Genomic DNA, 22,490 nt, shown 5'->3' on the forward strand with positions numbered 1-22,490 from the left:
AGGTATTTCTTCTTCTTTTCTTTTTTTTTTTAATTTAAAAAACAAACAAAAAACAAGCTGCAAGAATTTTCATTGATTTCTAACGTTCCAGGCTGAGATTTTTAATTAATTTAGGTAATCCGTCACAATGCCCAGGATGTCTCATTGTTGTCAAAGCTACATTGTTGTTGTGTTGTAATGGAGGTGAAACCACTGGTGATTTGAAGTGCTCGTTTTAAAACCACATCACATATTGGAAAAGAAATGACAGACTGCCTCGAAGGTAGAAAATATCCTAAACACATTAGCCATCTTGGTTACTGGAAAGCTTGCCCGTAGTATCAAGTGCATGTGACTTATACTCAGTGGGCTAAGAAACCCAGACTGGCGTGGTTATTCAGAGCCATTTTACACTGTTGGTATACAGTATATAGATACCTAGAGTAAACTTTTTTCTATTCTCTCCGCCAGGCTGTAGTGAGTCTTGCTCAGAGTGCCGTGGGCCGAGCCAGCAGGAGTGTGTGTCGTGTTCGGACCCCGCTGCCTTGCTCAAAGACGGGGAATGTGTTCCTGACTGTGGCGCAGGATTCTACAGTCAGGAAGGAATCTGCTATGGTAAGACTGACATGCAGTAATCGTTTGATGATGATATGGATGTAGCTTGTTTTCCCCTTTTTCTTATTACGATTTTAGCAATAAGAGGATTATGCTGCATTCCACTGTACTAAAACTATGACATGACACGGTAAAGAGCGGTCACCCAAGTCGTAATTCCATGTCAGGAACTTGGTCAGGATCAACCAAGCCTGATTATAGACACACGTGATGTCACTGCAGTATAGCGGCGCACAAAGCCTCTACGCCTATTCTTGTGAATGCGATATCTCAAAGCACCATGAGGGAATTTCTGCAAATTTGGCACAAACGTCCACTTGGACTCAAGGATGAACTGATTATACTTTTGGAGGAGGCCTACCTTAACTGGTGTGCGTAAGCCTTCAACAATGAGCTATTCTAGTTTGCTTTCAGTTGATTCATGCTTGATAGAGGTGCGAACCACGAGATATGAGCCAACTCCTCCTTTCTCTTTTCACATGTGCTAATCTATTACATGAGGTGTTGTAGTTGCTTGTGAGGTTCACAGACCAACCAACAATCAGTGCACTGTGGGCATCCATTTTTTTCCCAGGCAGATTCACTGAGATGGATTAGGTTCAGAAGTCGGGGGTATAGATACAGAAATATCGACTTCCGACTTGCAATGGATTGCAGCATGTCTCTCACTGATCCCCTCGACAAAGGCACAAGCTCCACAACTGGACCTGTTCCTCAGGCCAATCTGAGATCAGGATTAAATCCTAAATACATGAAGAGACTAATAAAGCACCTAATCTAGACCCAATACACATTCATGTAAAGCTGTGAAGGAGGGCCAGAGCCACCTTGTTTTAAGGATAAATATTTGTTTTGAACCTGAATTATCTACTTCAGTTAGTTTTACGGAATTCCCATGAAATTGACGTAAACATGTGACATTTAGCTTCATAGAAAACAAAACCTGTCTTGCTTCTGCATGGCATACTGGTCTGTTTTCTGCTGTTGTGGACACTGATTTTACAAGGCACAAGGATGCTTTAACAATCCCTTTGCCTTGCCAAAAAGGTTTTACATTGACAGGATGTTATTTGTTTTTTAGGCTTTTATCCACTAAAGTTAGAAAAAAGTATAGAGCCCCAAAAATCACAAACATGCAAGACTGTATTTCAATTCTAAAGCCTCGAAGTGTCTGAAAATATACTGTCATATATGAAATGATGTCCAATTTATATGCTGTCACTTCTAAAAGATGAAAAATGAACAGGTGCACAATAAATCATAGACTTCCTAGTGTCAGTTGATTTTTCTACATTCAAAGCTATTAAAACAAAGGTTAAGGAGGAAAAAGTGACGCACAAAACTGCAGTTATCCATGTGAGAAGTGTTTGTTCACCGTTTGAGACAATAAAAGGGCTTTTTTTCCCCAGCGGTGAACCGGCAGTGAAGGTTTATTTGGGCTTGATTTTTTTTTTAGAGAGTCCCTGTGGAGACTCATGCAGCATCCACTCCACATCTTGCCAAAATGATAAGTCAGCAGTAGCCAGAGTTAGCAAACAAACAATTAAAAAAAATACAATAATTAGCAGTTCTCTCTTGCACTAATGAGGATTCAGAAGCTCTTTGAATAAAGAGATCCTGTATGAATATGGATGGTTTCTATTTTTAAGTGGTAAGATGAAGCAGAGCGAGAATAGGCTTCCCTCAGGGCGATGGTGAACTTTCTTTGGTTAAAACCACCTGGAGGGTTTGTGGGTGGTGTTGTGTTTGGGGGGGGGGGGCTCATATGGAAGACTTAAAGCTTTCAGCGAGGAGCCGTCTGCTAGATTCAAAGAACTCAGTGAGGAGCCGTCTTTTAGAAAATGTCAAAACCCAGGGAACTTTATGGAAAAAAAGGTCAAATCCATTAGAAATTGCCAGTTTGTACTATGAGACCTGGTTTAAATGTCAACATCTGGAGAGAGCTGAAGGGTTTTTAACTTTTCGATATCCTTCCTCAGGACTTCCTGGATTAGCCTTGAAAAGGTTCCCCTTTTGCTGATTTTAGCCTCAGTTTCGACGGAGGCTGTTTAAGAGTGTGTGCTTGTCATAGTGTCATGTTAATATGAAACACTATACACACACAGACACGAATGCAGTTGCGTTGATTCAGCAGAGGCGATTTTGAATTGTTTCTATCTATGCTTTTTACAAAGACTTTTTGTATCTTATTAATGCTTAAGTTTCTCTCACTGTGAGTATCACACAAAGTGAACACAAACTTGCTAACAGTTGATAAAAAAAAACATCGAACGAACTCCAAACTCTGACTTTATTTTCATTAATTCAGTTTTAAATAGAGCATGGTGCATTTTATCGTTCAGACCAGAAGCCATTAATTTGAACATGCTACGTTTCACAGCCTGTGATTCGTCCTGTGCCTCCTGTTTCCCTGACAACCCCAAGTGCATGATGTGTCTGCCGGGAACTGCCTTGCATCATGGGAAATGCATTTCCCAGTGTCCCACTCAGCATTACCTGGACACCCACAGCAGATGCAGAGGTAGGCTCAATCGTCAGTACCTAAAACTTTGTTGTCCTTTCTTGGTAGGAAAGGATGTTCTTGTTCTTCTTGTTCTACATCTTGTTGTTGTTGCTGGTCTTCATCATCATCTTTTTTAGCTACTGTGGTCAAGTTTTGCAAAACATTTTAACAATATTTCACTGTTGTTTTTACTTATGTCATCACCCTTTTTCAGCTCTCTGGTCACGCTCACATTTCAAATATTAAAACGGTCAAAGTAATTTATTTATGAAGTCAAAGTTCTGGGATTAAAAGTCACTGTCAAGCAACCTCCTTTCTTGTTCATCAAAGAGCATTAAGCATGTGAGGTGCACAGGCACATGGCTTTAATGCTCCAAATCTACTTTAAGAGCATTATGGTGTTCTTCAAGTAAAATTTTGTTAAAGAGAGGAAGTATTAAGTATTAATCTCTTAACCGACAGTTCAGGTTCAGTTCTTTTCTTTTCCTTTTTTTTTTTTCTCCTAAGCCTGCCACAGCTCCTGCGCTTCCTGCTGGGGTCCCTCGATATCCCAGTGTACCTTGTGTCCAGGTGGACTCCTTCTCCACCAGGGTCAGTGTGTGGAGGCCTGTGGGGAGGGACTCTACTCCCAGGACAACACTTGCCACAGTAAGACCTTATATCTACGTTTTCGTCAAAGTGATACATGCTTGCAAAAAGTGCTTTATATGATTTGTTCCATCACTGTCAGCCTGCCCTTTGTGACCTTTCATTTACTCCGCTTTTAGACTGTCATCCATCCTGTCGCTCCTGTGTTGGACCCTTGGCCTCAGACTGCCTCCGCTGTCTCAAACCGGAGGAAGCCCTCCTGCCGCAGTCCGGTCACCTCCAGCACGGCGTCTGCACTGCTGGATGTCCTGCACACAGCTTCCTGGATTACACGCAGACATGCAGAGGTAAGTACATACGGTCTTTGCTTAAATGTCTTCCTGTATTTGGAAGGAAGTGCCTTGAAGGGTAAGCTAGGGTGCCTCTGCTGTTTTAGTCACCAAGTCCATTAGCAAGTCAATTGGTAGCCCCTTCCGGTTTCAAAACAGATCAGGTAATCATTCGCGCTAATGTAATTTGTTAAAGCCCAATGAAAGCAGAGCTCAAAGAATAATCCATGACTGAGGGGAGAAAATCTTGTTTATCCAAGCAAACTGGTCTTGATGCAAATGGTGCCTTTATTTGAATAACAGTAATTATTGCTGAAAGAGTTAGTCAAGCAGACAGATTGTCAATTAACAGAAAATTCATGGATTAGAATGTTTTCCTTTTTACAAGCGATGTATTTGATTAAAAAAAAACAAACAGAATATGTAGTATTGCTTTGACATTCTCCGATGTGCAGATTCCCACTTTTTGGATTTTTTGCTTTGGAGACTTGTAATGAGCAACTCAACAATTAATTTATTCAGTAGATCCTATAGGTAATCCTGAGGTTTTGGACTTAAGTTTGGACTTGACTTGGTGCTTGGAAGATGTCTACAATTGCATGTGTTTGTGTGCGTGTGTGTGTGTGTGTAAACTTCGAGGATGTATCCAGAGAAGGACGATAGTGTTTGTGTGGAGACAACTGATTAGACTGTTTGTGAGTGTGAAATTGTGCATGTAATGGGCTAATTTCTAAGGTGGGTTTTAGGTTTGAGGGGATAGTCTGTCAAGTGAGAATAATTATCACCCGCCTACCAACACACACACACACAAACGCACCGCTGCAGCTAACAACTCCTTGCCAAAAAGTCTTCTTTTTTTTTTCAATGATACAGGACAGCGTGGAAGAGGAACTGGAGATGAAAAGACTGTAATCAGTTCTCTCTACCTCCCTCGTACCTCCAACTGTGTGCCATCACATTCTATCCACTTAACACAATGGCTGCTCTGCTATCTTATTTCCTCCCCGTTCAGTTTTTGTGCCCACTGACCACACTGGCCTCAGTATTTGGCAGCGAGAGGGGAATTTGTTCCGTTCTACCTGCTGTCTCGTCCTCGAGCGAAGCCAAGTCAGTCGCCAACGCTGGCGTTTAGTTCAGCTCTACTTTCCTCTCAGCTCAGTTTTCCTCCGCAGCAGATGCTCTTACCTGAAACGAGATAACGCGCACGCGGCCAAACAGCAGTTTAAGGGTCCGTTTACATTAAAGTTGAATTTTAGGTATGTGCACACAGAAACTTTAGAGTTCACAAGCACTTTCACAGAGCAAGATTTGTTCATCCATCCTTTGGTCAGTTTGTTGTTGTTGAGAGTCTTGTTTTCATATCTTTGTACTGCCGTCCCCTCATGCATAGTTAGAGTTGATGACTCTTGCATCATTTAGGGATGAAAATTTTAAGCAATTTCTTTAATGGATAGTTGGTTGCCTTAAAACCTGATTATATGTTAGACCCAATAGAAAACTGTTTGTAGGCTACATTTGGGAATTATGAGAACAGAGAAAGTAAACAGCAAGTTACTTGAATTATAAACAAAATAACACAAAATAATGACTGTATTTAATAGCTGAGCTCCCGTGTGTTGTTATTCAACAACTGGTCCAACAAAAGCCAGCCCATAATGAGGTGTCTAAATGGCTTAAATGTAATACTATCAGCTTGTATTGAAGGTCTTTTTGCATTTTCAAAATTACAAACTACTTTTGTGTTAATTAGATAACATTTCTCATACCAGTATTTGGGATTTTATTTGACAAGCTAGCATTTTGTGATGTATTTGTGCCCGTCTCTGATTGCTGGTTAAAATATTTTTGAGTAAGTAACGAACAAGTTTTGAATCTTTGCAAGTCCTATTTACAATTCCCAAGTCAGATCATGTCCTAGATGTTGTGCTTTTGAGTCCTAAAGAAGTCACAATGCACACTTTACATAACGTAAAGCCATCTTGAGTTTCTTTTTTGGTAACAGTATGTTGAGCGAAATTACAGAAGAATTGCATGCCTTACAATAGGTATTTATAACTTTAAAATCAACCTTAAATTAACATTTAAAATCAAACTGTGTGTTGATGTGTTATTTGTTACTTCCGGTTATGTGACCACATCAGAGTCGATATATCTGAGTTTCTGTACTGCAAGTTTCTTTTTGAACGTGGGGGAGAAATAATCTCTAAAGGATGGCTCTTGTGTGGGTACAAGTCACTGGTACTAAAGCAAAAGTCAAGCTAGATGTCCCTTGTTTTTGTCACCAGATTCATGGTTTGAATCTGACTCAACTTCAAGTCATGTTACTTGAGGGCAAACTTCTGACATGCATCATAATGTCTTGGTGAAGGCTTGGGAAATATTGTGCTCTGGGTTAAAGAAAGCATCCTACATTGATCAAACATTGATTTCCCCAAGGTGTTGCTCTGAAGTCACATGCAGTGTTTCAGCATTCATCGTTTGTGTAGCTGACAGACATATCTGGACTCTGGGGAAATGAAAATACAACTCAGAGCTTCAGTACTGCATTCACCAACGAACTGTGCTGTTATTTGTCATGAAAACTGAAGACTGGACAGGAGGTTTGGGGGTATGGTTGATTTTCTCTGCATTTCTTACTGCTTTGATTTCAAAGCATGAGCTGCCAGTGGAGATGGTGCAGAAAATGAGTCACATGTAAGACACAGAGAGCTTGAACACAAGACAGGTTGCTATTAGCGTGGCTTTATTGGGATTTCCCACAGTGTTGCAGATAATCCCTTGCTGTCTGTTTACAGATATCAGCAGCTGTGTTTCAAGGTGCAATTACAGTTTAGTTATCATGTCAATTACAGGGTGCTCTGAGGAATGTTGTTGTAGTTTCCTGTTGGATGATGGTCTGCGGATTCCTGAGTCTGTGAAACATTGTGATTTGTTGCTTCTGTTGTAAATACCTTTCCCCGATTCTTGTTTCGTTTGGTCTGTGAGGAAAGTCGGTATCACCAAGACCAGAAACCGGATTACTGGTTGGCTGGCTCTCACAGAAGGCCTAAAATTGGAGTGTGCAGCCTCTTTAGGAATCACAACCAATTGGTTACCATGCTTTTCCTTTTGAATAATGGGTATTTGCAACCTCTAGGCTCCTTACATGCATTTCACCTAGACCTCAGGAGTCTGCATCACTTTGATTTTAGGGATTTTAAGCCTGAAGCCACTGAGTGACGTTTAGGGCGAAGCTGTGCTCTCCTCACAACAGTTTACTTTTAAGTTCAGAGAGGGACAAACACCAGATCCATTTTTGTTTACTTTGCCTCGATTGAATAGTCGTTAGCTGTATTGGATTCCCGTAATCATCCTGGAGGAGATAATTGCAAATCAATATTCAGTAGCTGGATTGGAGTGTCCTCTAACAAGCATTTATCTCTGATCGCATGGGACCAACACTGAGCCAATACAGGGGCTAGAGTGGGTTTAAGTGCAGTTTCAAGGTATTTTTCACCAAATTGAATTCATGGTTTCAGCAAGACCTGCATAGCTAATATTCACTGCCACAGACAGAAACATCAGATTAATCAGCAAATAGGGCTGAAGGTGATGTGAAGAAGCAGCATGGGCCTTTAATGAACGCTAAACCTCAGTTAGCCTCAAGTCTTTATTTGACCCCTAATAGGCAATAATAATGTAATGTCAGCTAGCTACACAGTTAGCTGCACTACCAGCAATAGTGTTACGCCTTTTACTAAGAATAGGACCATAATACAGTGAAACGAGTGACTTCTGATTACCCTTTGTTTGAAGTGTGCCTCTGAAAAACCTCCATTTGGTGGGCCAAGTAGCCCTAATACTTGAACCAGCCCCTCAATCCCCAACAATGATCAGGGCACCCTACCCCTCGGGCTGTGTAGTAATAACCTCAGTCTATTTGATTTTGTGTGGTGCGACGCATCATCAATGATGTATTCTGGGTTCATCAGAGTCTTTCAAAGTTAGGCAACCTGAACAAGGGACCCAGAAGAGATCAGATGCCAAATTGTGTCTCTGTGGCGCTGCCCCACAGATCAGACGCAGTGATACTGGTCTGTGTACCCAGGTCCATACCTTGTTCATGTTTTCAATGTGATAATTCAGTGATCGATGATTGACGTTAGATCAAGCTCACTTGCTGTTATTTATGAATTCATTTAGAATACATTTTATGATATGAATTAATCCTTGTCCCAGGCTATAGTAATCACTGCATCAGTAATAATTTGCTTTTTTCTATAATTATGTCCTCTTGGTCAAAGTCTTAAGCTAAATTTGTGGTTACTTTTTAAAAATAACTTTCCTGTTGCATTGCAGCTGTCATGTATAAGCTGTCTCTATGTAGGTATGTGGTTCTGTGCTTGACTTGTTTCGGGTAAGACTTAAAGCAAATGTGTATGAAAACACCTGAACATGTATTGTAATGCATTTTCTGAGCTGACTTGAATTATGTCTCTGCAGCGTCTGAAAATTAAATATTGAATTTCTGCTCTGTTAAGCTCACACTTTGGTGTGTTTGTTATATAGAAAATTGGATTTTAACTGCTTGTCTCAGCACAGAGTTACATTGTACATCAGCTTCTGTGTCTGAGGGTCATTTATCTATTTTTTTTTCACAACACTCTTTTAACACTCTGAGCTTCCTAAATTAGGCTCAACACAGTGAGCTGAGGATCAACTCGATAAATGACGTGTCATTAAAGCTCTATTCACAGTAATATGTAAAGCAGTTGTTCCACTCTGCCTCTATTTTCAGTAACAAAGGTTTTCCTCTGTAGAGTGTCAGTGGGTTCAGGTGTACGGCAGGGAACAATGGGGGCTATTGTACAACAAGTGTGTGTGTGTGTGTGTGTGTGTGTGTGTGTGTGTGTGTGTGTGTGTGTGTGTGTGTGTGTGTTGTTCTGTCAGATATTCAGACCTCCTAAGCAGCTACTGTCCTGAAGTGAAGGAGGATGGAAGACATGAGACTCACAGTCTCCAGTGTTTTCAGTCATATAGGCAGTTTACTGTTATACTATATATATTTATATATATATATATAGCACATAAAGGACAACAACCCTCATCAGTTTGCATTCAGAACCAACAGTTCCACAGATGATGCCATACCCCCTGCCCTCAGTCTTCACACACCTTGAAAGCTCAGCGTTTAATACAGTCTCACCCATGGAACTGGTTGCTAAAGTAATCACTCTGGGCTTGCGTACCACTCACTGGATATTGAGTTTCCTCACAAACAGACCACGGGCGGTTCATACTGGCCGCCAATTAAATTTCAACAAGGCCTCGTATGCATAGCACAGCAGATAATGGTGTTGATGAAAGTGAGGTGGTGCCTCTTGCGTCTTTGAGACTGAATATCTGCTTGTCCTTAAAATGTGTTCTGAACACTGCAGGTGAGTGCCTGACCCTTTGTAGCCACTGATCGCAATAAAATGCCACTGTGTTTCTTGTCTTTTAGCCCTTCTCACAAGCCTGGCCTTTTGAGTATGAGGCCTCATTATGGATATATTTTTTTGGCCCCCATTCTGAGACCAGCTTGGATTGATGATCTAACTAGAATCCTTAAAAGCCTGATGCTACTGAGGTCAACAAATACTGCCAGCATGTACTTGAACTTTAAAGGAACATTTATTATATTAACTTTATGTCTGATTCTTAACTTTGCGTACTGGAAGAATAAGGCCAACGATACAAGCAGAAGAGATGAGTTTTGCCAGTAGGATGTCAGGGTGACACTGTGCTCAAAGAGCTCAGTAATTCGTGAGGGGAAAAAAAGGTCAAGGTTTAAAACAGCCATGGTAGTTGCAGCAACATCCAGGGCTGAAAAATGATGCCAAAAATGGCGTCAAAAACTACATTCCTTGAATGGCCAAAAGCGAGTCATCCCCCTGTCCCCTATCTAGCCGCTAGTTAGGATAGCTAGGACTGAGCCATCAGTAAGGAGACCTCTTAACATCATTGCCACCTCTTTTTGGAAGATTTCTTTGCACAGCTGAGTGAATGGGTACCCTGAGGAGACCCAGAGGGATATCCAGAGGGGCATGTGGGCTGTTTCCCTTATGACCTTGACCAAGATTGGGTAACCTGATATCACAGAAATCTCACCTGGAACACAACTTTCATTTAGGGTAGAAGTCAAGTCAGACTGAAACACCTCGTTTTTTTGTGATGTATTCACCACTCCAATGCCAGAGCAGTTGTGCATTACATTGCCGTTTTCTCAACTTGTCTGACATTGAAGTTGACTCGCTTCACGTAAACCATAACCAGCAGAATCAATGTGAATGATGCATTGGACACTTCAGAGGAATGAGATATAACCCTCCACTTGTTGCTCTGCTGTGAAGCATGCAGAAGTCTCTGCTGAGCTAATGTGATGATCAGCCCCAGTACTGCACCAGGAGGATCATTTGTTGAAGGCATCAAGGAGCACTCACACTCCCAAACTAAATCACAACCTCATCGACTGCATCCACCTGAAATTATGACCCCATCAGCACAAAACAAAGTAATGAATCCGATTCTCTGAGCGTGTGCACCAGATAATGTGTGATGAGACCTGCACACATGAATTTGGGTATTACCGCAATCAATATGCGCTTTCCGCCTTGCGACAAATTATACATCCAAGCTGCAATAAAGGAATGCAGTGGTACCCATCATTCTTACTTCTCCTCTCATTAATGAAATAAGTTTGACAGGAAGCCTATTTAATATGCCTCTGAATGTGCGTTTGTTGTTTGACTTGAAGCTTTGTGTGAATTAAATGTGTGTTCGCGTCACACAGATGTGACTGAGATGAGCCTGGTGGCATGTTCATAGATGAACAGACTTGACGGTGGGTGGTTAACTCAGTCACGGAAACATGTAGTCCATCTCCTCATCACAGCAAACAAATTAACTTGCTATATTTGGCTGAGAATGGGATTATGGGTAGGCGACAGAGAGAAGGTGGGTGATGACGGGACGTCGGATTGATGGTTTCGGCTGACACTCCTGTGACTTTTCGAGGTCCTGGCTGTGACGCTGTGGTGTTCCCAAAGAGAAAAATATTTTTGTGGGTTGAGACACACACACGCACACACACACACACACACACACACACACACACACACACACACACTCCCACAGGCACATGCTGCAGTGTTGGCTCAGGTACAGCAGCAGTCTGCTCCTGCCAGTGGCTGTCATACAGAGTGTACACAAGACCCGGACACAGCTGACAGCCCTCTGAAAGAATCCAGAGAGGAGTAATTATAAACACACATACTTGCGCACATACTGTGTATTAAAAAAGTCAGGCAATGCACACACAGGCACACATGCACCTTGATGGTGCTTGCGAGTTGGTGACAGGGCTTTTGGCCCCCCACCACCACCACCATCAGTACGTGGCACAGCTCAGGTGCCAGAGCTGATAGCGCTGCACAGCTATTTGTCTTCACACTGCCAAAGCAGATTGAAGGCTGCACAAAAGGCCTCATTCAGGGCAGCAGTGGTGTGGAGTGAAGGGTGTGGGGGCATGTAGGGAGGGAGGGGAGTTGCATGCATTTGAGTCCAATGTTTAAAAAAAAGACAACAACAGGAATGTTGCAGCAGTGGCCAAACCCTTCACAATGAAGGCTACATTTATTACTGGTTATATTTGTATATTTACTTTTATAACAGCTGCTATTTTAATGACCCTACGGTGAAAGAAGCTCTGATGGTTAGTAAACATGAGCGTGATGTGTTCAGTTTACAGTTAACACATTATGCGATTTCGGAGCAGTAAAGTTTTAATCAGTTAATCCTTGGAGCCATGTGGAGCCATGATACCTTGTCTGGCTTTAAGCTCCCTACCTGCCACTTCCAAATCTATATCCCTCAGACATACTGTAAATCATCCTTAAATGACCCTTGTGGAAGTTTTATGTTTCATTAAATTAAACAGTCCAAACGAAGCAGCAGAGCATATTTCAGAGGTCTTTTTTTGGCTCGTGGCCCTCTTGGATAAGTCTCTCCCAGCTGGCACTCACTCCAGTGTTAATGCGTAGCTTCTGATCGCTGTAGCTGGCTGCTCGCCTCATCTGAGTGTTACATTACGTCCCACTGGCAGAGCTGACTCAAATGCTCTCGAGATTCCAAAAATGCCATCAAGAAGGAGCAAAAAACAATAGAATGCAGGGTAAGAAAAAAAAGTGGAGAAAATTGGCTGCAGTTCAGACTCAGATACATAGGCTATTTTTGGCGTATACAGCTATAGCAATAAGAAAAGTTGTCGTTCATTCTTTTGAGATCCATTAACGCTAGTACAGTAGAGCTAGAATAGTAATATCTACAGAAAAAAACCCTTCAGTTGGCATCTTGCCATACTGTAACATTGTGCTACTGGCTACCTCTGCTTAATAGTAAGAATGGTGTTTCTTTGCACAAACAAAACCCTTTCCAGGACATTCAGCAAAAACAGCACTTACACAGCAAAGTTTTAGAACAAAAAAATAACTACTTCATCCCTTTTAGGGAAAGTAGTGAGGAAGCACAGTTCGGGAGCATCCTCATTCTCGGGCCACAGCTTTACATGATTTTTTGTGATACACATGCAAACTGGTGTCTGTGTCCTTTTTCAGAGTGTCATCCCTCCTGCTGGCTTTGTACTGGGCCATCTGCAGACAACTGTACGTCCTGTGCCTCCCCGTCCAGCCTGCACGAGGGCCGCTGTATCCCCAGCTGCCTGCAAGGCTTCTTCGTCCAGGACAGCCAGTGCCAAGGTGAGAGCACACACACACACACACACACACACACACACACACACACGCATGCAAGCACAAAGTCATGTTTCCATGGCAATTGGACATTTGGGGACAATGTAAGTGTGTACACAGATGTATGTGCCCACAATATGAAAATATGTACATACAGACACACACACACTCGCACACACATTTCTCTACATCTGAGCACATCTTACACAACGCAGTCATTAGTCCCTCACTAAATCTCAACCCTCAAATCAAAACTCTCATACAGCTCTAGACGAGGACAGGATCATATGTCCTCACTTTCCAAAGATGTCCCCATTCTGAAGGTCAGAGACTGGTCCCCACGAAGCACTACAATAATGCACATCATAGTCATTGTTCATGCATCTGTAGTCGGCTGTTAATTAGCTTTGTTATGTAACTTATGCTTTGGACTGGAGAAGCTTGTTGCGGTGCCCTTTAAACCAATAAAACAATGATCGAGATGATTGTTATTCTCACACCATTGGGAGCACTGGTGTTTATCCAAATTAAAACCACTGTTGTTGTGGACTTGCAGTGCCTGTAGCTATTGGTGCCTTGTTCTGCCTTAATCAGAATAAACCACAGAGGCACTAAAACATTGCAATTATTGGCTAACCTTCTGTGACCCGTGAAAAACTTCCACAGTTTAAACAAGAAAAAAACATCCAAATGATTAATTTCTCCCTGACAGGTACACATGAGCTTTACACCACTAAGGCAGTTTTGCTGAAAGGAACAAAGGCCAAAAAAATTGCTTCTACATATTAGAAAGTCTAATGTAACCAACAAATAACTTTGGAAAGTTGTGATCATTGATGAGAAAAGCATTTATTATGAATCAATCCATCTTTATTTCATAATGCCAATTCACCAAAAACACACCTTCCAGAGTGAGCACCATACTCCTTGATCCTTGAGACCCAACATTTCACCCATGAGCAAGCATTTGATGACAATCGCTGAAAGTAAACCTTATAGGACACAGTGTAATCACCCGTAACAAATTTGACATTTTCCTTCGACTGTACAGGAACATTAGGTGAACATTAAACATTTTGAATAAGAGAGGCCAAAATGTAATTTTATGAGACATGTTAGCATTTTGCTTTATCTTCAGAAGCTGTTTAAAGGGACTCTTGGGAGTTATGATCTGCTGTATCCCGCTTCCTGATGTAACTGGATCCAGGCAATAGGTTTTAGTCTATCACATAAAAAAGCTTTAATGATAGGTGTTAAAATGTATGTTTGTGAACACCAATGAATTTGATGCAATTTCAGGTGAGGTCCGTGGTGACAGCTTTTAAACCACTTGGTGCGGATCTGTAAAGGCTTGAGTTGTTCAGCACAATTATACCAAATTCCAATAACGTCAACATCAAAACATCCAACACCCAACATCAAAAGCTCTTAATGGCACTAAACAAAGTAGGATACATAAAGAATAAATGTTTGGTGATACAGGTGCATTAGTTAACCAATGAAAAGAGCTTAGCACCTCCGCAACCTTTCTCTTGAATGAAAATCCATTTGCTGCAATATTCCATTCATCACATCGGCTCAGTTTACCATCTGTGACCTCATTTGAAGCAAGGCGACCCCTTCTATATTACTTCTGCCTGCGTTTTTCTTTGTCCTCAGATCTATTTAAGCATACCCAATTTTATTGGTTATCTGGAGGACAACAAAAACCTGTGGTAAACAACAATGAATCTCTTAATGTTATTTTTCTCCAAACTTTGGCTGAGTAATTACAATGACAGACGCAGACGGATGCCCAGACGGTATAGAAGAACAATGGGCTCAGCTTACATTTCCCCCCGGGATACCAAAATAAATGGGGTCCGTTTGCTTACTTGGCCTTGTCTTCTTCAGTGTTGATTGGCTCATTAGAAGGCACACAGATACCCTGAAGAAGAATTGTATTTCTGTCCTAAAGACTTTAGAACTTTCACTGCAAAGTTTTGGTGCGGGGGACTTTTTTATGCTCGGCAATAACACAACACGGCGTGTTGTTAAAGCTCCATTAATCAATATTCTTTTACAATGGCAATGAATCAAATGACTATAAGTCATGTGGAAGGGGTGGCTCGTAATGACAAAGCCACAAAGAATCACCATTAATTCTGCAGCTGTACAGAGGTTTTTCTTAGCCTGTTTTATGAAATATTTTTTGTTTTACGGCACATTTGCTGGATGGTCCCTCGACACTGTTCTAGCAGCAACAGGCAAGCTCTGATAAACCCACTGTATGCTACCTTGCCAGCACCAAAGAGCAGGCAGAGAAAGAGGAACGTCTAGCAGCTTAAGATCCACAAATTTCTCCACATGGGTGGAGACTAAACCGGAGCTAAAAACAGAGTCAGCAATGGATTTACATTCTTGTGGTGGCTTGAGACAAAACAACAAATGAATAAATGATGTTGCTTTTCTGTCTGACGCATGTTTAACTAGCCAACTGTTCGATAGAATATCTACAATGATAACCCTCTTCTTCTTCTCTCTGTTAACCCCTACATTCTTCCCTCTCAATTACTCATCTTCCCTACTGTACTACCTCCACACTTTTCCCAACTTCATCCTCTTCACTTCCTCCCTGCTCCCCTCTTTATTCTCCTTCGTCCTTCCTCTCTATTTTCAAATTGCTCCCTTCCTCTTTGTAATTTATGACACTGGGCCAAATAAAATCTCAAACTGACTGTCTTCGACATCATTTCCCCCATTCTTACTCCACCTACACTCTTTCTTTCCCCTCATGCCTCATGTGTCCTCTCACTTTACCTTCTCCTCCTTTGTAACTTATATTTGCTCAATTATAACCCTTTCTTACCCCCATACCACCACTTTGTCCCTCTCCTCCATCTTCTAGCTTGCCACCCATCCTGCCAGACTTGCGCCGGTCCCTCCCAAGCCGACTGCACCTCCTGCCCCCCGATGGCCTCCCTACAGAACGGCTACTGCCGGACGAGCTGCCAAGAGGGGCACTTCCTCAACGCTGTCACTAGAGACTGCCTCAGTAAGTCAGCCTGTGTGTGTGCATCTATGTTTGGGTGTGTGGATGGTGTCATACACATTTCCATGTCCTCTGTGCAAAGCTTTTATCAAACCTGCTGCCACGAGTGCTCTTATTTTTAGCCTGAGTGGCCCCAGTGGGAATAGAACCACCAACTAGCGGGGTTAGTGCCTTGCTCCGCCCGCGGACATAACGGGATATAACAAGTCTTGCGTGACTCTCTGGCTCAGATAACCTGCATTATTCATGAGAAAAGCCAACAACCTTTGTAAAATAGATGTTCTTAGATTGATATGTTTGACTTAAAAGCCCTGCATTCTGCTGTACCTAAATTGTTGTGATCTAAAGAGCTGCAAGCTGAAGTCAAGTAATCGTTTATACTGCACATTTGCAAAAATGATTGCTCCATTCTCCACAGAAAGAGAGACAACAAAGCATTATGTATTTGTTGCTCTGATTTTTCCCCTCTGATCCGCTTCTCTTATATAGCACCACAGTAAAGGTTCATGGGTATGTAATATTTTGAGCCATACCTAATTGACGGCCTTGGCTTTAACATAACTTATGGAAATGTTCATATCCTATATAATCATGTATTTCTTAGTTGAGGGAGAAAAGCTTTAATCATATAACAGACAATATTTTGATAGGAATTCGCAGTATGAAAAGTGAAATGGAAACCATGGAACCTCCCTCTCCTCAACAAACTAGGCAAAAGTTCCTTTTCATGAATGTATATCCACCCCATTGTTTATTTTTTAAATACAACTTTTAATGAGTTTCTCACTCACAGTTATGCTTTTCAGAAAATAAAAGAAGAAAAAAAAAACTTTACATGAAACATCCACCGGGATAAAGACAAGCTTTCGTTAGATCTCTGCTAATAAACCCCAGCCTAAGATACTTCACACCTCCTCGCCCCACTTCTCTATCTCATTGGGCACAAAAAATGCTATTTATCTTTGGCAGGCAAAATATGATAAACTACCGAACAGACGATGAATAGAAGATTGGAGCATTTGTGTGTAAATGTAGCTTCTGCTGTTGTCCTCCTCCTTCTCGCTGGGTAATGAAATGAGTTTTTTACCTATCTGGACCGCTGGCTGTAGATTAAAAACAGCCGTGTTTACATGGTGGGAAGCCAGCATAGAGGAGATAGCAGGGGGGTAAACAGAGACTGTGGGGAAAAAAAACGCATTGACTTTTAATTACAGTTTTTGATGACACAGTGCGCTGTTGGGAGATGTGAAACCGCAACCAGATTTTAGCTCCCGGACTCACACACATGCTTACATATGTGTGCAGACAAACAGCGCTGGCTCGTGCGCATAGAAGCAGATAAGCATGGTTAAACTCACATGTTTGTTTGTACACACACACACACACACAAAAGCTCATCCCAGATGGGTCAAGCTCAGCCAAACACTAGCTAATAAAAGGTGCCTTGTGGCACTTCTGGGCCACAAAAGTACCGGGGTCATCATTTCTGCTTGGCCAACACACACACACAGACACACACACACCCGCACACACACGCTACCTCTTGAACTCTAATTCTGTTACTCGCAGATTTAGATTTTTTTTTGTATTCTTGCTCTATCCTTTCTTTCTCCCTGACACACACGCACACAGGCTTTATTTCTCATGCACACACTTTTTTTCACATACTCACAAACACACACACACACACTCACCCACACAGCCTGGGATTACCTCTGTCCACCCAGCAGTACCGTTGCTGTTACATAACCTCTTAAGGCGATGAGGCTTTCGCTCTCAATCACGAGTTCATGCGAGAGCAGCCATCGGAGGCAGATGTCTCACTATTAGCTGTCTCCTACTGTTCTCCCCCCTGTCTGCCTCTCTCTCTCTATCTGTCTCTTCCTGGCTTTGTTTCTCCACAAGATGTCCCGTTCGATTGGTCTTTGACATCAGCGGTGTTGCTGTCACATCCTTAACACTGCCAGCCAAGTGATCAGCAAAATTCCACAAGTGCTTGTTCTGAAAACATTTTTGAGTGAGACATCAGGCTCAGCCCTGAACTGCTGCTCATGTGTGATCCAGGTTTTTTCAGAAATTCCCACATCTGTTGTAGACTGAAACCTATATCTGCTACCCATAAAATGAAACAGTAATGAGGAGGGAAGGAAAAGACGCCACATTTGTTGACACACACTCCTTGTCTGAAACCTTTTCATTTTGGGTGAATTGCTTCCTTCCCATAAATACGATTTAGTTGTCTCTGCCAGCTTTCTTTCCATTTCCATTTGTCATTATGCTCAATGTTGACTGAGCAAACACCGACTCAGCCAGGGTGCTAAAATTATGAGAGCAGTCTCGGGTGAATGATGGGATATGGTAACTTGGCAGAGCTCAAGAGATCAGGTGTGTATTGCGATGGAAAAGCCCATAGAAAATTTAGAATGGATGTATTGTGTTATATCACTTGGTGAAAGTGACCTGAATCTCATTGTTATGCTCCTGTGGAGATACTACAGGGAGAAGCCAATGGCGTTTTCAGCAACACGTCCTATCGGCCTATTGGTTGATCTAACATCCTGTCAGAAAGTTGCTGAAAGCATTGTACTGCCACAATAGATCTTCTGGCACAGATGAATCCACTTTCTTTCATGTTTGATTCACTGGTCTAGTGGCCTGTTCACAAAAATCCAATCACCTGAATAAATGTTCACAAAGTAAGTTTCTGCAAAACTGCAATGTTTCTTTATGTTGAATTTTAAATTGTTTTCTTGTCACAAGGCTGTGCTTAAGCTTTGCTCAGGTTTAGGCACAAAAAAACACTTGGTTGGGTTTAAGAAAACATCATAAATGATTTGTTTTAGTCACCACAAACATAGCTGCAGATGTCCTGAGGTCTCATTATAAACACACAGCTCCGTCACCATAAAATGGTTGCAGATGGCCCACCTCCTCGTCAAAAATAACTGTTTTGTTGTCGCCACAAACACAGCTGGAAAATCTCCCGAGTTCTCCGGAAAAACATCCAGTGATTTCTTTACAAATGCTTAAATAAGGTAATAAACACGTAATGTGAATGTCATATAACACATTTTATCCTGGTCACTGGGCTGCTGTGCACGCGGTCACAGAGGTAGAATTGATTCTGAGTTCTTGTCCAAATTCTTACTGAAATTGTTTCCATTTCACTGTAGATTTTCCTTGTTTGTGAAAGCCATCAACGATAACTTTACCTGTAGATTGTTCCCGACAGGTGTTTTTGAGCATTTTTGTTGAATTATTACATTTGATATGTTATCACATTGCTATTTAATATATCGTATGTGCACTGTTTTCAGTAGAGTATGGATATCTTCACAGTTTCTACTGCTGTGCTCAGATATAAGTTCTGCTGTGTTTCTAGCGTAAACACAGTATTGGGCGAGGCTTGTGTCAGGTTTGTTGGCACAAAAAGGCAATTAAAATGTCTGGTATGAAATTTCCTAACTTGGAATCAAGGCCTGCAATATAAACAAAGCCAATGTGGTCCAAATCAGAATACAAGAAAAAGTGACTCCACACTACTTTTGCTATTCGTACCGATCACACGCTCACACTGGAAGCATGACATGAGAGTCTTATGTGATTAGTAGTATCAGAGTGAGAGAGTTGAACTTTCTTGCCAACCTGCTGCCTTTCATTCTCACCCTCCCTCTCGCCCTCTCCGTCATCCTTAACCTTTCTTGTCAGACTTAAAGAGAATCGACTTCTGATCCAGTGATGAGAAAATGTAGAGATCAGAGCTCTGAGCTCCTGGAGCACTTCGGCTCAAAGCTTACAGCGGCAGGGGCTTGTTTTGCGTCATAATTGGGGTGAGCCATTATTTAACAACATATGAGGCTTAAAATAGATGGCACATTGAATAACGGGAATGCATCGCCATAGAAACAAGGCATGCCAACATTGAAATGAGAGACACTGGAGAATCGTTTGTATTCCGGTCAGCAGAGAATAAAAACCATCCATGGAGACACATTTAAGGCACATTAGCGACAGCTGCTGTTGATGGTAACATGCCAACATGAGACTGAATGAAAAAGAAATGGATCATTGTCAGTCAGTTAAGCTGAATAAGTGAGTAACAGTGTGACTTTTTCCCAGAGTTTGTTTGTAAACCGTTTTTGGTTTTTAACATATTCATACTATATTAGCATTTTATCTTTTGGGTTCCTGCTTAAACAGTCCGTCAAAGAAATCGAGGCAGGATGCTGAGGTCATCGGCAGCAACATTTCAGTGTGATCTTGAGTCAAGTCGTGAATATGGAAAGCAGCATTTTGATCTCACGGAGGCCTTGTTTAATATTTACAGTGGTTGCCTTTGTTAAGAGATTCAAGCATTTATCTTTCATCTGCCCTGCTGGCACTTCTTATGTCAGAATTACAGTTAAGAAGGACATTTGTGCAAGAGAAAAACGTGGATGCAGAACTTGAATTTCTACCTCTCTTGTCTGTTAAGGGCACAAAGAAAATGTTAGCTTTTAATCGACTGAATGTGCAGATGACACTGTTTGTGCGGGAAGATATTTGTCGCTGCGTCTTTTAAAGGGTTACATATTTTATTCTTTCCAGCAGACACAGACCTCATAACAGCTCTAAAAGATATGATGCACTGCTCTTTGTGTCTTAACACTACAATTACCGTGAGCTTTATTATTAAAGCTGCAGCTTTCTGATGTTCCGCATATGATGTGTGAACTTAATTTAATTGTCGCTGCTCCGAAAAACGCCAGCTACAAAACTCAAGTTATTGTGTGCGCTCGTTGACTAATTTGTACAGTAAATACGACCTCTCTTCACACGTATTTGTTCTGCATGTATTCTGAATTAATGAAGCTGAACAATAAGTCAGAGTAACAACAAAAAAAAGTGTCTCCTAACCGTTTTCTAGACCAAGCCTCATCCTACTGCTGACATCTTAAAAAAAGAGCACCACTTGTTTTCCATCTTTGGTGACTGAGCCGGCGTTGCTTAAGACCTGAGCCTGGAGAGAAAAGTAGGACTTCTGTAATAGCTGCATCTGTAAATCCGGTCTTTGTTGGGGCGACGTGTCTAGACAGGGTGAAGTCAGCGCCAGAGGACCACACAGCTTTTTCTCTCTCTGCAGCACTCTCTGTTTTCTACGCCTGTAACTTCTAATAAGGATGATGTCCTACTTTGGTTCCTGTTGCTTTCTGAACTCCTGATGCACCCAGGCGTCGTCCCTGCTCAGGGAAACAAGTTTTATTCCCCTTTTCAAAATGCGCAAAGTTACAAGGAAGTGACTAATTGAAGTACATTAGAAGCTTGATTTTCTCCATTTCAGAAGTTTCTGCTCAGGAAACGTGGGGAAAAAAGAAAAAGGATGACATATAAGTTAATGTCTGGTATAAATCTGGCTGATAGGAGAGATGATGCGATCATACAGAATGCGTGACGTGCATTTATAACTCCAGCATGCCTTTTTATGTGCGTCAAAAAATGGTAACTGTGCCATAAAGAGGGGCTCTGAGGACCCAAATCAATACCATTTTAGTTTTATATTCAGTTTAACTCTGCACAGTCAATAATCCCTGACGCCTGAGTTATCTTATCTCCACCATGGAGCCATTTGTTTAGTGCCTGGAGCTGGATTGCCTGCAGAGGGTTGGCAGGAGGAATGCTGATACGTGTTTTGTTGTAAAGTGATGTGATATGAAAGGTGTGGATGAGAGATGGCAGCGAGGAAGTCCTTTATTTTCTTGGTTGTCTTTCACTGTGTTGATATTGGACCTGCTTCAGAAGGAGAGTGTGACTCACCTGGGCAGATGCCATGTTCGAGAGAAAGGAGTTAAGTTCTGTAAGCGCGTTTGTTACCGGAGGCAGAAATAATCCCGCTGTCTGAGCTCAATGTCAGCTACTCAGGCAGACGCAAACCTCTACGGTCTACAAAAAAAAAAAAAAAAAAAAAAAAGGGAATATACAGATCCGTCATACAGCGCAGACAAAGTTGATTCATTTGTCCAACTGATGATGTAACAGCCAAACAAGTGAATCGTTCTATACTTCAACTGGAGCTTACCCTACAATGAAACTCAAAGGGAAGTGTGCAGTGCTTAAAACTCAGGCCATGGGGCAAAATGTAGAGATACACTGGAGAAATGAAAAATATAATGAGTCATTAGTAATGAATCATAGTAATCAGCGCTTTTCATCTCTCGGCTCAACTGTGTTGATCAAACATCAGGCCCTTGCTTTTCTGCTGGTGTCAGCAGAGTGAGCTCTAAACCGGCATGTTTTTATAGAAAACTGAACAATGGAAAACAGTACCAGTCTAAAGAAAGTGCAGTGTATGAATCAGTGTTAAATATAACATGCCCTTATTGACAAGGCAAAGACATTCATGTCAGATGAGAGTCGAAAATAGAACATGCGGCAGTAGGAGTGAGTTTTTTTTTTTGTTTTTGTTTATCCAGTGAACACTTTTAGATTCAGGTTGTCCTGGGATGCAGCTGTAGCTCTACTTTTATTTCATTATTTTTCCTTTTGAATAGCCTACATTTTAAAATCTTCCTTCCTCCCATTACAGCACCTCTGAGCTCTAGAATGGTTTTTAGCTTTTTTCGTAGCCTTCAGTGTTTAGTATATGTTGCTGTGCATGTAAAAAAGCTTGAAAATCAAAAAGGTCAAAGTGCGCACCAATG

At 41.6% G+C, this 22,490-nt stretch overlaps 1 protein-coding gene across 2 annotated transcripts in view; it reads left to right on the plus strand.

The window, feature by feature from the left end:
• The window catches only part of fras1 (Fraser extracellular matrix complex subunit 1), a 236,646-nt gene that overhangs the window by 121,916 nt on the left and 92,240 nt on the right, over positions 1-22,490 (plus strand). For both annotated transcript variants that reach the window (XM_037099466.1, XM_037099467.1), the window contains exons 14-19: positions 451-594; positions 2,975-3,115; positions 3,605-3,745; positions 3,865-4,032; positions 12,648-12,788; positions 15,670-15,816. In XM_037099466.1, the coding sequence (XP_036955361.1) occupies positions 451-594; positions 2,975-3,115; positions 3,605-3,745; positions 3,865-4,032; positions 12,648-12,788; positions 15,670-15,816 (882 nt within the window). The remainder of the gene's footprint in view (positions 1-450; positions 595-2,974; positions 3,116-3,604; positions 3,746-3,864; positions 4,033-12,647; positions 12,789-15,669; positions 15,817-22,490) is intronic.

Source organism: Acanthopagrus latus, chromosome 5 (genome assembly GCF_904848185.1).
Source record: "Acanthopagrus latus isolate v.2019 chromosome 5, fAcaLat1.1, whole genome shotgun sequence".
NCBI lineage: Eukaryota > Metazoa > Chordata > Actinopteri > Spariformes > Sparidae > Acanthopagrus > Acanthopagrus latus.